Source organism: Mytilus galloprovincialis, chromosome 3, assembly GCF_965363235.1.
Source record: "Mytilus galloprovincialis chromosome 3, xbMytGall1.hap1.1, whole genome shotgun sequence".
NCBI lineage: Eukaryota > Metazoa > Mollusca > Bivalvia > Mytilida > Mytilidae > Mytilus > Mytilus galloprovincialis.
In genome coordinates this window covers 54794237-54808496 of record NC_134840.1, presented here as the reverse complement: position 1 = coordinate 54808496, position 14260 = coordinate 54794237, and the positions used below count along the sequence as shown (strand labels likewise).

Here is a 14260-nt window from a genome sequence, read left to right as displayed (position 1 = left end):
TTGTTGTTGTTAAACAGCACTTTAGCATCATTTGCTATTTCATGGCAGTCTCAAGAGAACTACAGACCTTCAACAGAAAACTGGAAATCTTCATGATAGTAGTCAATTAAGTCTGGAATCAAACCCACTCTGACAGTTGAGTTACAAGTAAATTTACCTTCTGTGTGAGAACTATCTGTTACAACAGAGAAAACATGTTGTAAGATATCTTTGTAGTAAGTTTGTCCAAGTTAGTCAAGTTACATGTAAATTTACCTGCTGTGTGAGAACTATCAGTTACAACAGAAAACATGTTGTAAAACGTCTTCAAAGTAAGTTTGCCCAAGTTAGTTGAGTTACATGTAAATTTACCTGCTGTGTGAGAACTATCAGTTACAACAGAGAAAACGTGTTGTAAGATATCTTTGAAGTAAGTTTGATAAAAACTCTGAGCTGCCTCTTCCTTTTGTGCCACATTTTGTAATAACTGATAGAGAATGTCGAGCCCTGTATCTGCTACATTCCTCATTGTATGTTTGAATGCCCATATTATAGAGTCTAACACTAATTTGAACTGTGCTGGTGGAATATTTAGGAAGGCTGAAAAAGAAAATTAAAGTTTATATCATCAGGTGCTTAAAAAATAAAAGATCAGTAATATCTAGGTAATATGTGAAAAAATATGCCTTTATTAGGATATACATGCATTTTAAGGGTCAATACATTTATCTAGGAAGTCTTTTTCACAAAACATACAACAACAAAAAGACAGCTTTAATACATATTGCTGATTTTTTTCTAACTCTCTTAATCAAAAAATAAAGAACATTTAAATGATTTCAGTTTAATAGTTAGCCTTATAGTTATGACCTTGAGATCGAGAACAGCATCAACATACGTTCCTTCGTCTTATGCCTTGTTAACTGTGTGTAAAAATAATCAGCAATTAAAAAGAAGTTTTGTCTTTGATTTCAGCACTTCTAAAAATTACCTTGAAAACAATGTGTATTGACTGCTTGTAACAACAGAAAGAAATTAGTTCTGTGTTCTGGAAACTCTTCAAAATCTTTGTTGATCATCTCTAATGTACATTCAAATACTGCATCAAATATCTGAGGAATATCATTAGTTATGTTACCCTGAAAATACAAATATCAAGCCATTCAATATTACATCAAATACCTGAGGAATATCATTAGTTATGTTACCCTGAAAATACAAATATCAAGCCATTCAATATTACATCAAATACCTGAGGAATATCATTAGTTATGTTACCCTGAAAATACAAATATCAAGCCATTCAATACTGCATCAAATACCTGAGGAATATCATTAGTTATGTTACCCTGAAAATACAAATATCAAGCCATTCAATACTGCATCAAATACCTGAGGAATATCATTAGTTATGTTACCCTGAAAATACAAATATCAAGCCATTCAATACTGCATCAAATACCTGAGGAATATCATTAGTTATGTTACCCTGAAAATACAAATATCAAGCCATTCAATACTGCATCAAATATCTGAGGAATATCATTAGTTATGTTTCCCTGAAAATACAAATATCAAGCCATTCAATATTGCATCAAATATCTGAGGAATATCATTAGTTATGTTACCCTGAAAATACAAATATCAAGCCATTCAATATTGCATCAAATATCTGAGGAATATCATTAGTTATGTTACCCTGAAAATACAAATATCAAGCCATTCAATATTGCATCAAATATCTGAGGAATATCATTAGTTATGTTACCCTGAAAATACAAATATCAAGCCATTCAATATTGCATCAAATACCTGAGGAATATCATTAGTTATGTTACCCTGAAAATACAAATATCAAGCCATTCAATATTGCATCAAATACCTGAGGAATATCATTAGTTATGTTACCCTGAAAATACAAATATCAAGCCATTCAATATTGCATCAAATATCTGAGGAATATCATTAGTTATGTTACCCTGAAAATACAACTATCAAGCCATTCAATACTGCATCAAATATCTGAGGAATATCATAAATATCAAGCCATTCAATATTGCATTAAATATCTGAGGAATATCATTAGTTATGTTACCCTGAAAATACAAATATCAAAACATTCAATATTGCATCAAATACCTGAGGAATATCAAGTTATATTACTGCGTATGAGGAGGATCTCAGTCAATTTACTACTGAAATGTTGTCAATTATCAACACTATATTATTTACAACTGAGGACATTGTTTTGAAAACTTTAGGGTTTATACCTACTGATTAATTAATAAATTACTACCCACCTCTAATCTGTTAACAATTGAGGCCATTGTACTGAGGACTTCTGGTTCTCTGGCTGCTGGAACATTTCTCTGGTAATCTAACAATACAGCATCTAGTAATGGTGGGATGAAATTAACAGCAACCTGTAAATACAACAATATTAAGTGAATGCCTAGAGTACAATTTAAAGGAAAACAAACAAAATTCTACTAAAAATAATTGCAAAGCCCTCAGCTCTCATAATCACATGATCACTGACCAACAGTGATTGATAACTAAAACAAATCTAAAACAGCAAGCTGTTTTCTTCTAGAAACAAAAAGTTGAAAAATAAGGTAATTAATTTTTTTGAGAGATTTGTTGTAATTATAACATACTGATACAGTCTCTTGATTTAAATTTCTACATCATTGGGCTTACAAAGTTTTTCCTCTCACCCCAATATTCTAATGTAAAGAAATGGCAAAAAAAAACAATGTTTAGGGTTACCTTCCTACATGGTAACGATTGTCCTTAGGGTTTAAAAAAAAAACACACACATATGCCTGAGCCATTTAGACTCAACTGTTACATGTATGTATTTTTCTTTTATCCTCTTATTTCCCCATAGCACTATAAATCATGATTCCACAATCAAAGACTGTAACTAGTCAGTTCTGTGAATAAACACATTCTAGCTTGAACAGTGAATGCCTTGATGGAATCATATATGCATCATTTTTTTTAAATTTAGCATATTGTAGGAACATTAATTTTTTCGTGGGGTTAAAATTTTGTGGTTTTGTCTCTCTAATAGATTTTCATGGGGATTAAATTTCGTGGTTTCCTTAAATGTAATTGGTATTATATATGGAGGTTAAATATTCGTGGGGGGGGTTTTAATTTTTGTGGATATATTCTTTCCACGAAATAAACGAAGTTTAATCCTCCACGCAAGTTTCTGCTTCTACAGTAGATCATTCTATAGCTGACAAACAATACACTGCATGAAATATTGAACAAAACTTGACTTATTTCTCATAAACCATTGTTTGAAATAAATTTAGAATTAAGCACAATGATCATTTTCATGTCAGATAAAGTTAAGAACATTCATACTTCATGAATGTTCTTTAATGTCAAAGCCCTCAGCTCTCATAATCACATGATCACCGACCAACAGTGATGTATAACTATAACAAATCTAAAACATCTAAAACAGCAAGCTGTCTTTTTCGAAACAAGAAGTCAAAAATAAATTAAATAGGAAACTGAAGAAAGTAATTTTGGCGATGTGTTGTAATTATAACATACTGATACAGTCTCTGATTTGAATTTCTACATCATTGGGCTAATATAGTTTTTTTCTCTATTCCCTAGTTTTCTATATGATAGCGCACTTATTTCAAATTCTTTAACAAATTTTCATGATTACATTGCTACTGAACAACTGCCACTCCAAAAATATCTATTTCTTATCAATGTTAAAGGGGCACTAGCTGTCAAATTCATTGTAACCGATTTTACTCAAATTCTCAGATTTGGTTTATAACAATGTAAAACATTTATCCAAACTATCAAAAGTCTAAAAAAACAGTTAACAGAGCATGGGGTAGATAATATATAGGTTCGTTTCGTGTGTAATTTGGTCCAGACGCCATCTAATTAACTATCGATTTGACCTCAGATGACCATATAAGCGATGTAAACAAAAATAAAGATACGAATAGATTAAACCAACACGTGCAATTGGATTTTTATAGGTCTGTTTGATTTTATTTTATAGATTAAAAATAGATGTTTCTCATTGTTTTTAACCATATAAAAATGATTTTATGTGCATCGAATTAGTAATCAAATGATTAACCGTAGTTTCACTTTCATTGTTGACATTCTTTTTCTTTAAATAACCAGTACACGTACAATGCATGCGTTGTCAATCTCTAGCTAAGGGTTAACTTGAAGTTCACATGAATACCGGTTAGAATGATGATGACGTTTTCACTTGCAAGTGAATCAGTCAAAAATTATGTTTAATCGCTTATTTCAACAAAATTATTGGAAATTGATTGCTTAAAGCAAATTATTATTTCATTATTCCAATTTGATTAATGATTGATCTAAAAAAATCATACTTTATTTTTTTTATATATATCGTAGCTAGTGCCCCTTTAAAGCTGATTGCATTAAGTGTGTAGGTAAAGGTGCTTGCTTGCTCGCTGAACCGAGAAGTCATTATTAAGTTAGGTAAACTACCCTTCTTTAGGAGTAGACTGGCCTGACAGATAACAAATCTATCGGTCTGTAGGACTAGGCTAATTCGAAAGGAGGGTAGTATAACTTACCTAATAATGACTCTACTGTTCTGCTAGCAAGCAAGCTAGCCAAAGATATTACATTTACCTACATACTCCATTCAAACCGCTTTAAATCTGTGTTATATATCAGCATGTGAAGTTGCATGAAACATTTGTGATAAATATACCACAACGGACAAAAACAATGAATGTCTAGGATTTTTTTTCTACAATAAAATTGAGAAAGGAAATGGTGAATATGTCAAAGCGACAACCACCCGACCATAGAGCAAACAACAGCCGAAGGCAACCAATGGGTCTTCAATGTAGCGAGAATTCCCGCACCCGTAGGTGTCCGTCAGCTGGCCCCTAAAATATGCATAATAGTACAGTGATAATGGACGTCATACTAAACTCCGAATTATACACAAGAAACTAAAAATTAAAATCATACAAGACTAACAAAGGCCAGAGGCTCCTGACTTGGGACAGGCGCAAAATTGCGGCGGGGTTAAACATGTTTATGAGATCTCAACCCTCCCCCTATACCTCTAGCCAATGTAGAAAAGTAAAAGAATAACAATACGCACATTAAAATTCAGTTCAAGAGAAGTCCGAGTCTGATGTCAAAAGATGTAACAAAAGAAAATAAATAAAATGACAATAATACATAAATAACAACAGACTACTAGCAGTTAACTGACATGCCAGCTCCAGACCTCAATTAAACTGATTGAAAGATTATGTCTTCATCATATGAATATCAGGTACAATCCCTCCCGTTAGGGATTTAGTATCATACTATCATAAAATGTATGAGAAGAACATAACCCGTGTCATGCCAACAACTGTTTTTTTTAAGAAATAAATGTGTTTAGTTCCGATGCAAAGACCCTATCAGTGAATCAATGTTAAAGCCAAAATATGCAATCTTTAATGACCTGACAACAGTATCGTAACTATATCCCCTTTTAATAAGTCTATTTAAAGGTTTTGTTAGTTTCTGAGGAGAATACTGACATTTTTGTGCTTTATAAAGAATATTTCCATAAAATTTTGGATGTGAAATACCTGAACGTATAAGATGTCTGCATGTTGAGTTATATTTACGAATTATTTCCTTATACCGGTGATAAAATTTAGTAAATGTTTTGACCAGTTTGTGATATCGAAAACCCTGGTGTAATAATTTTTCAGTAATACATAAATTTCTCTCGCTAAAATCTAATACATTGTTACATACACGAGCGAATCGTACAAGTTGAGATATATAAACACCATAAGATGGTGACAAGGGAACGTCACCATCTAAAAATGGATAATTAACAATAGGAAATGAAAAATCATCTCTTTTATCATAAATTTTTGTATTAAGCTTCCCGTTTATGATATAGATATCAAGATCGAGGAAAGGGCAGTGGTCATTGTTATCATTAGCTTTATTTAAAGTAAGTTCTACAGGATAAATTTCTTTAGTATACATACTGAAGTCGTCATTATTTAGAGCCAATATATCATCCAAATATCTAAAAGTATTGTTAAATTTTTGTATCAAATGTTGTTTTGATGGGTCTTTGCTAATTTTAGTCATAAATTGTAACTCATAACAATACAAAAACAGGTCCGCAATAAGTGGTGCACAGTTAGTCCCCATTGGAATTCCAATAACTTGACGATATACGGAATCTCCAAAGCGAACAAAAATGTTATCAAGTAAAAATTCAAGTGCATAAATAGTATCAAAGCATGTCCAATTGACATAGTTCTTTTGTTTATTGCTACTAAAAAATGATCTAAAAGAGTTTGAAGATATGGTCCACTTTTCAATTACATTGGGCATAAAAACAAATCAATTTTTTTCCCCCTCAAGACGAAAATTTTGATGAATACTAATAATGTATTTAAAGGGGATCTCAAGATTTGTTAATTATAAGAGCTAATTTGGGAAATTAATTTTGCCACATTTTGTCAGCATCAAGCAAAATAAATCTAAATTTTTTTTAGGACAATTGTCACACTGTTGCTCCATTAACATTTTCATGCATATTCACTTGGTCAACTTTAAAGGCAACTATAACTTAAAATTAAGTACAATGATCATTTTTATGTAGGATATAGTTGTAAAATTCTAAAAATAATGTCAAGGCCCTCAGCTCTCATAATCACATGATCACTGACCAACAGAGCTGTCAAACTACAACAAATCTATAATAGCAAGTAATTTTGCTAGAAACTAAAAAATAATAAATAACTTTAAGACAAACAATTTTGGTAGATTTGTTGCAATTTCACATTCTGATACAGTCTCTGATTTGAATTTCTACATCATTGGGCTTACAAAGTTTTTCATCTCCACCCTAGATTTTTATTAAACAGAATATTTTATTTTAGGTTATTAACAAATACCAAAACTTTTAAGTTAACATATACATATGTAATATCGTATGATGGTTATACGCTAAAATATATATATTAGAATGAGAAGCTGAATGTAACATTGTGCTCAAAATATCCCAAACAGAATGCATTGTATCTTCGGTACCCTCCTAGATGTTATAAGGTAGGTTGGTAGATAGGATTTCTTTTCTATTTTTGCCACAAGCTGGAAAATATTAGGTCTCCACAGAACCCTTTTAAACATATCACTCAACAACATATTTGTCAATAGATAAATTAAGTATGATTAATGCAGTTCTCATTATTTCAAGTTAAATCAAATTGTCAACCTTTTCAATCATATACCCCAGAAACATTTTATCAACTTTTAACATACCATTTGAGGATCATTTGATCTGCTAACCCATCCGGAGATCAATTTTAACGCTTCTTTCTTTACTGTTCTCATACTTCTAATGAGAGGTTGTTTGGTGACACTTTCACCATTGCTGGCTATTGCACTACTAATGTTCTCACTCATTACTTTGTAAACGTTCAGCATATCTAAGTAAACTCTTCCAAGCTAAAATATACACAATTGTATAAATAGTAGCAGTGTCTTGCAAAATTTTTCTATACATGTATCTAAGTATATTCTCATATGAAATGGCTGATCATCACAAACTACTGTGCTTTGTGAAAGGTATTCCTTGTTTGATTTCACCCCAAAAAAATGTGCTATTTCATTTTCCTTATTAAATCAAAGCCCTCAGCTCTCATAATCACTTGTCACTGACCAACAGTGATGTATAACTACAACAAATCTGGAATATCAGAAGAAACAGGGTCGAGAAAAATTTAAGAATGAATAATGAAAAGAATAGAAATGTATTTTTTGGTAGATTTGTTGCAATTATAACATACTGATACAGTCTCTGCTTTTAAGTTCTACATCATTGGGCTACTGAAACACCTTCAATCTGATTTAGGTATAAAAGAAACTAAGCTTCCAACTCCCACAGGCAAAGCTGACATAAGATGAACATGTATTTTGCTATACTTGTATCTCCCTTTTGGTCATATAGATTTCAAAGCATTCATACATCCTTGGCTTTTAACATTTTTTAGTTCGAGTATTCTTCATTAAATAAATTAAAAAAGTGTACATTAAATCAAAACTTATTTTTTGACAGATCAACTAAATAAACCTACTTGTGCAACATATGGATGTCCTAAAGCTTTACAAGCTCGGACATTTGTCTTTAAGATATTTCCTAACTGTTTTACTGCATCAGGATCTTTCAGTACTTCCACATTATGTGTTGCTTGGTTAATGATACCATCCCACACTTGGTTAGGTAACAACATATAACGTTCTATCAAGTGTTCTTGAGCCGTTTGATCAGTCTGAGCACTTATCATCATACCTACTGCCTCATAGAATGTATGCACCTTTAATTGAAAAAAAAATCTCACCTATGTGTTTATCTAAAAGGAGCTACAATGCAACACACTCATTAATCTTTAGTCTTTATTTCTATGAAATTTGAGCTAGGTTTTTGTTCCCATTAGTTTTTATGTTGTTTTCTATATTTATGCATGTAAATAGTCTTTCAGATAGAGATAAACTTAGTGCTATACACATCTACTAACATTAAATGTCTGCACTTTAAAATCTTTGTCAAATATAACAAGATTGTGCACAAGATTTTCAATTTGTTTTTATGTTTAATTTGCATTTAGAAAATTCATTTAGTAGTATTCAACACTCTAGAGAAACAGAAAATATGGTAACAAGTTATCTAGAAATTATATTAGTATGGCATTATGAGAGGTACTTATTTGATATCACCTTACGAGAGGCAGTTCATACTGAATAAGAGAACAACAACGACATTTAGGTCAACTTATTGATGCCTACATGGTTTTTTGTTGAACAAACTTTTCAGTTGAAAATTGTTTTTGTCCACCAGCAATAATTTTCTCAATACAAAACAACTTACTTGTTGTGGCTGAAGATCACAAATAATTGTATTAATTCCATTTAATATTTCCTCAATGAATGGCATCACTTCTCCAACCTGGACCTGTACAAAATGTCGTCTACATTTTTGTGCTATTTTAATGAATGTATCACATGCCATATCCTGCACACCGTCATGTGTCTCTGAAATAAATGTCAATACAACTTCAATTACTCGTGCCAAAACATTCAACATGTACAAATTCAAATAACAGCATTGCCATGACCACACAGTGCAGTCATCTCCACAGAATCACAAGATGGCCTTGCACCATCACATTCCCATAGGACAAAAACACAAAACTTTGAATAAGATATTCTAAGAATCATTTATCACAAGTTTGAAAGATACTATGGTTTCCAAGAAGACAGATACTAAATGATAACAATAGCTCACATGGATAAAGGACTAGGTGAGATTGAAAGAGAAAGTGTGTTACAGTAATCCACATTAATATTATACAAAATAATAACTTACCATGCATGAATTCAAACAATTTGTTAACTACTGTTTTCAGGAATTTCCAATGAGCACGAAGGAATCTTGGATACTGTCCCACCACATACATAATATTACTAGCTATTATTGCCTTATTGTCTTTTCCTCTTTTTTGTTCACACAACCCTAACAAGTCCTACAATGCATAATATATATTAGTCAAAGATTGGAAACATGCATATAAACTCAAAACAATGAAAATCATGACAATCATAACAATAAAAAGAACATAAATTTCTCCATTGTCTTTTGTTTATCTTTATTATAATAAATCAAACTATCTTAACATGAAATATATAATCAGTGAAGAAATTTTACTTTAAAACAAAAGAATATTGAAAACCAAAACATTTATATTTTTCGGAACAGCAACCTATAATATATATATATAAAACATACAAATTGCACTAATTAAATTCATGCTTTCTTTTATATAGAAAATGTCGTCAATTCAGAAAACCTCTGTTCATGCATAAATATTTCACACATATAAAACAAATTTAATGCAAGGCTAGTTTTTATTTGTTGGTTTACAGATCTGCCAATTTTTTACTTTTCAGAGAGAAATCAAAGTTTAAAGCTTTTTTTCTCTTGAACATAAGAAACCTTTGTAAATTGGTCATTTTCTTTTCTTGTCATGTTTCACTATTAAGCTGTTCACGTTTATCTAATCCGATTCTCCCTAAAGCAGATGTCCTGAAGATTTCAAATTGAACTCTGTAAACCACAAATTAAAAAAAAAAACTAGGCCTTATTGTACCATTAATGTATGGGCCCCAGGGAAGGTACTATGAAAATGTTCTAAAGGAGAACCAACCCATACATAAATCTCAAAATGTCTTTCCCATATAATATGTTTGTTTTATATTGTTAATTCTAATTTACTGAACATGATGACATGTAATATATTTACTAATTAGCAGAAACCATTCCATCACAGTCAGTTAAAAAGCCAATCACCCTGCAAGAAACAGTAGCAGTGTCACTATTTCACCTCTTGTAAGCTATTTCTTATCGATTAGTCTGAATCTAACATTCTAAATTCTAGTTTATCTGTTGACTTTTGCTTAGGTTACAAGTGATGATGTATAGTTTAAGAAAAATATATACATGCCATATAAAGTACTTTCTTGGTGCAATCAGTTCTTCAAACCTCAACTTAGTATTATTCTGAACTATATATTATTTTTTTTGGTGAAAACTTTATCATAAAAGTATATAAGTTAATCAAGATATTTTATGTCAGACAGGTACTCACTGATCTTTTTAAAAGATGTGTCAATGACTACAATAATATGAATTTCTTGTGAACTGATAACACCAATTATATTCAACAGAAATGAGGCCAAACAAAATAATTCCATGATTCTCATTTCAATTTTTTAAAATTTTGTCATGCAGATTTATTTCATTTTTTCTGGTATGGGAAAGAACAATTTCCATATTAAAATGTATGTTTTTCTTTCATCTACCAATAATAATAAGAGATTGAATCTGCAGATAATAATTGGAAGGAAGGATATGAGAATAAAGGAATTTAATAAGCTGGTCTAACAAGTACCATGAACACTGTAAACAAAACATTTTTTTTTCTATATTTCTATCCACACATGATGATATAATAAACAGTTTAGAATTCAGTGTTTTTATGAAAAGATATCCAACACTAGATTCCATTCTGTTTACAGAACTAATGATCAAATATGTGTCTCGTAAACAATGTTCATGGAGATATAAAAATCTGAAAACAACTGGTTTTATTCTTACCTTTATAACTGTTACTAAGAATCTTTTTTCATCATCTTCATGCATAGCCCCACTTATTGAGCCTATTGCCCAACATAACTAGAAGAGAAATTTTTAAAAACTTAATTGGATGTCAATTCTCACAAAGTTTGTATTTTCATGAACTAAAAAATATCAGTGTCTTCTAATTGCAACTGTTTTGAATGAACAAAACTTCTAAAAATTGAATGGCATGAAATCCAAAAATTCATTCCATAGGAACATTTTATATAAACCAAAAATTAAAATTAAATTCTGTGAACATCATGAATCTCAAGGCTGATCATGATGTCACTCCAATAAAAACTTAAAATTTTATATTATCACATATAAAGGGTGTTATTTATGTTTATGTTGTAATAAATGGTTTCTTTTCGATTACAAAGTAGTCAATGCATTTGTTGATTCAAGCAATTCAATCTAGTAACAACTTGTTCATTGGAGATTCAACATTAAATCTTAGCCAATGAGATATAACTGTTACATAAAAATGCAATTTTACACCTATTCTCTCTACATTTGTTGAGATAATATTCTAGCAACTTACTGTGTTCAAGTTTTGCCACGACCATTCTGTCCCATTGACCTGATTATGTAATTTTTCTGTCATTATTGATTCTGTGTCTGCGTAGTCAAGATGAGTCAAATAAACTGTAAAACAAAACATACATTTACTCTCTTTAAAACCAAAGTGCTTTGATTTTTCATTAATTTACAAATGTACCAAATCAAATTAATGCTAAAACAACAACCCAATTAAAAGTTTATTGTATGACTCACCTTTATGTCTCTATTTCCTTTCGTCCCAAATAACCAAAATAAATACAACTTCTAGAAATTTGTATGATCTGCACAAAACATTAATGATGAATCAATTCATTCAAGCTTTATATCCTCATTCCAATCAACTAAATGAAACTTGCACGAGTTTGTGTTGACAAACTTGTATGCGGGGGTCCATGTCTTGCTATGGGAAACCCCATAAACCAATCTGTTCAAGGTATACACTACAATTGTTTCTTTAGAGCTTGATTCCAATCCAATAACCTTAATTCCTTATAAAAAAATAAAATAAAAGGGGCTACATTACACAGGGGTCAACTAGTAATGGACAGACAGGACTAAAATATGCCTTTCCACATATTTCATAGAAAAATGTAACATAAATTCTTATAAATGATGTTTAAGAACAAGCATACCTAATGTTTCCCTCATGTTTTTATATAAGTTAATAGAGTCTGTGTCTTTTAAAAATTCTCTGACAACCTCTCCTTGGTCTGTTTCCACAACCAATACTTCTTCAGGTTTAGCCATCCGAGATATCATAACTCTCCTTACCTATTAAAATAATATGTGTTATAAAATAAAGCAAAACAAAATAATGAATGGAACATTGAGAATGAATCTTTTTGCAACATTTAAGATATAAAGTTTACATTTGAAGCTTTTCAAAAAAAAAAAATCAAATTAAAAGAACCCCTTCTTGATTTTTAAAATCAGGACAAAACAAATAAAATGTGATCTGATAAGGCCAAAAGAATATATGCCAGTTTACGGTAACTCGACTGTCCCTATTATTGGGTGCCGAGTCTGCCGACCCTATGTCATTTTATTTAAAAATGAAATCGAGAGTGAAAGTACAAAGTCGGAAACACCTACTTTCAGTTTAATACAAAAGTGAAAGAAGTTGCATGATCATCTGTGCGCTTAAATTTTACAAGAGTGCACACGCTGAAATGTCTCGCCTTCTATACTAATCATTGATATTATGTTGATAGTCCTAAGTATAAAGTTTTATTACAACTGTCTCATAAACTTAACATTAACCAAGATAACTAAACAAAGACCAATGAACCATGAAAATGAGGTCAAGGTCAGATGAACCATGCCAGGCAGACATGTACAGCTAACAATGCTTATATACAACATATATAGTTGACCTATTACTTATAGTTTAAGAAAAATAGACCAAAACACAAAAACTTAACACTGTGCAATGAACCGTGAAAATGAGGTCAGGGTCAAAAGAAACCTGCGCTACTGACATAAAGATCATAAAATATTTCCATACACTAAATAAAGTTGACCTATGGCATATAGTATTAGATAAAAAGACCAAAACTCAAAAACTTAACTTTGACCACTGAACATGAAAATGAGGTCAAGGTCACATGACATCTGCCCGCTAGACATGTACACCTTACAATCATTCCATACAACAAATACAGTAGACCTATTGCATATAGTATGAAAAAAACAGACCAAAACACAAAAATTTAACTATAACCACTGAACCATGAAAATGAGGTCAAGGTCACATGACATCTGCCCGCTAGACATGTACACCTTACAATCATTCCATACAACAAATATAGTAGACCTATTGCATATAGTATGGAAAAAAACAGACCAAAACACAAAAATTTAACTATAACCACTGAACCATGAAAATGAGGTCAAGGTCAGATGACACCTGCCAGTTGGACATGTACACCTTACAGTCCTTCCATACACCGAATATACTAGCCCTATTGCTTATAGTATCTGAGATATGGACTTGACCACCAAAACTTAACCTTGTTCACTGATCCATGAAATGAGGTCGAGGTCAAGTGAAAACTGTCTGACAGACATGAGGACCTTGCAAGGTACGCACATATCAAATATAGTTATCCTATTACTTATAATAAGAGAGAATTCAACATTACAAAAATTTGAACTTTTTTTTCAAGTGGTCACTGAACCATGAAAATGAGGTCAAGGACATTGGACATGTGACTGACGGAAACTTCGTAACATGAGGCATCTATATACAAAGTATGAAGCATCCAGGTCTTCCACCTTCTAAAATATAAAGCTTTTAAGAAGTTAGCTAACACCGCCGCCGCCGCCGGATCACTATCCCTATGTCGAGCTTTCTGCAACAAAAGTTGCAGGCTCGACAAAAATCGCATCCTCTATATTAAGCATGATGATGATCTAGATCTCAATGGCAGCTTGCATGGCCCAACAGGCTGTCAGAGGCAGCAAGCGTGGTCGCAT

The 14260-nt window shown here is 31.5% G+C and overlaps 1 protein-coding gene across 1 annotated transcript in view; it reads right to left on the bottom strand.

Moving 5' to 3' along the window:
• Positions 1 to 14260, bottom strand: part of LOC143068343 (exportin-1-like) — a 34353-nt gene that overhangs the window by 4256 nt on the left and 15837 nt on the right. The window contains exons 12-21 of the mRNA XM_076242317.1: positions 12418 to 12556; positions 11766 to 11869; positions 11201 to 11278; positions 9413 to 9569; positions 8915 to 9078; positions 8124 to 8363; positions 7309 to 7494; positions 2280 to 2402; positions 971 to 1118; positions 352 to 579 (exon numbers count right to left, since the gene is read on the bottom strand). Of these exons, the coding sequence (XP_076098432.1) occupies positions 352 to 579; positions 971 to 1118; positions 2280 to 2402; positions 7309 to 7494; positions 8124 to 8363; positions 8915 to 9078; positions 9413 to 9569; positions 11201 to 11278; positions 11766 to 11869; positions 12418 to 12556 (1567 nt within the window). The remainder of the gene's footprint in view (positions 1 to 351; positions 580 to 970; positions 1119 to 2279; positions 2403 to 7308; positions 7495 to 8123; positions 8364 to 8914; positions 9079 to 9412; positions 9570 to 11200; positions 11279 to 11765; positions 11870 to 12417; positions 12557 to 14260) is intronic.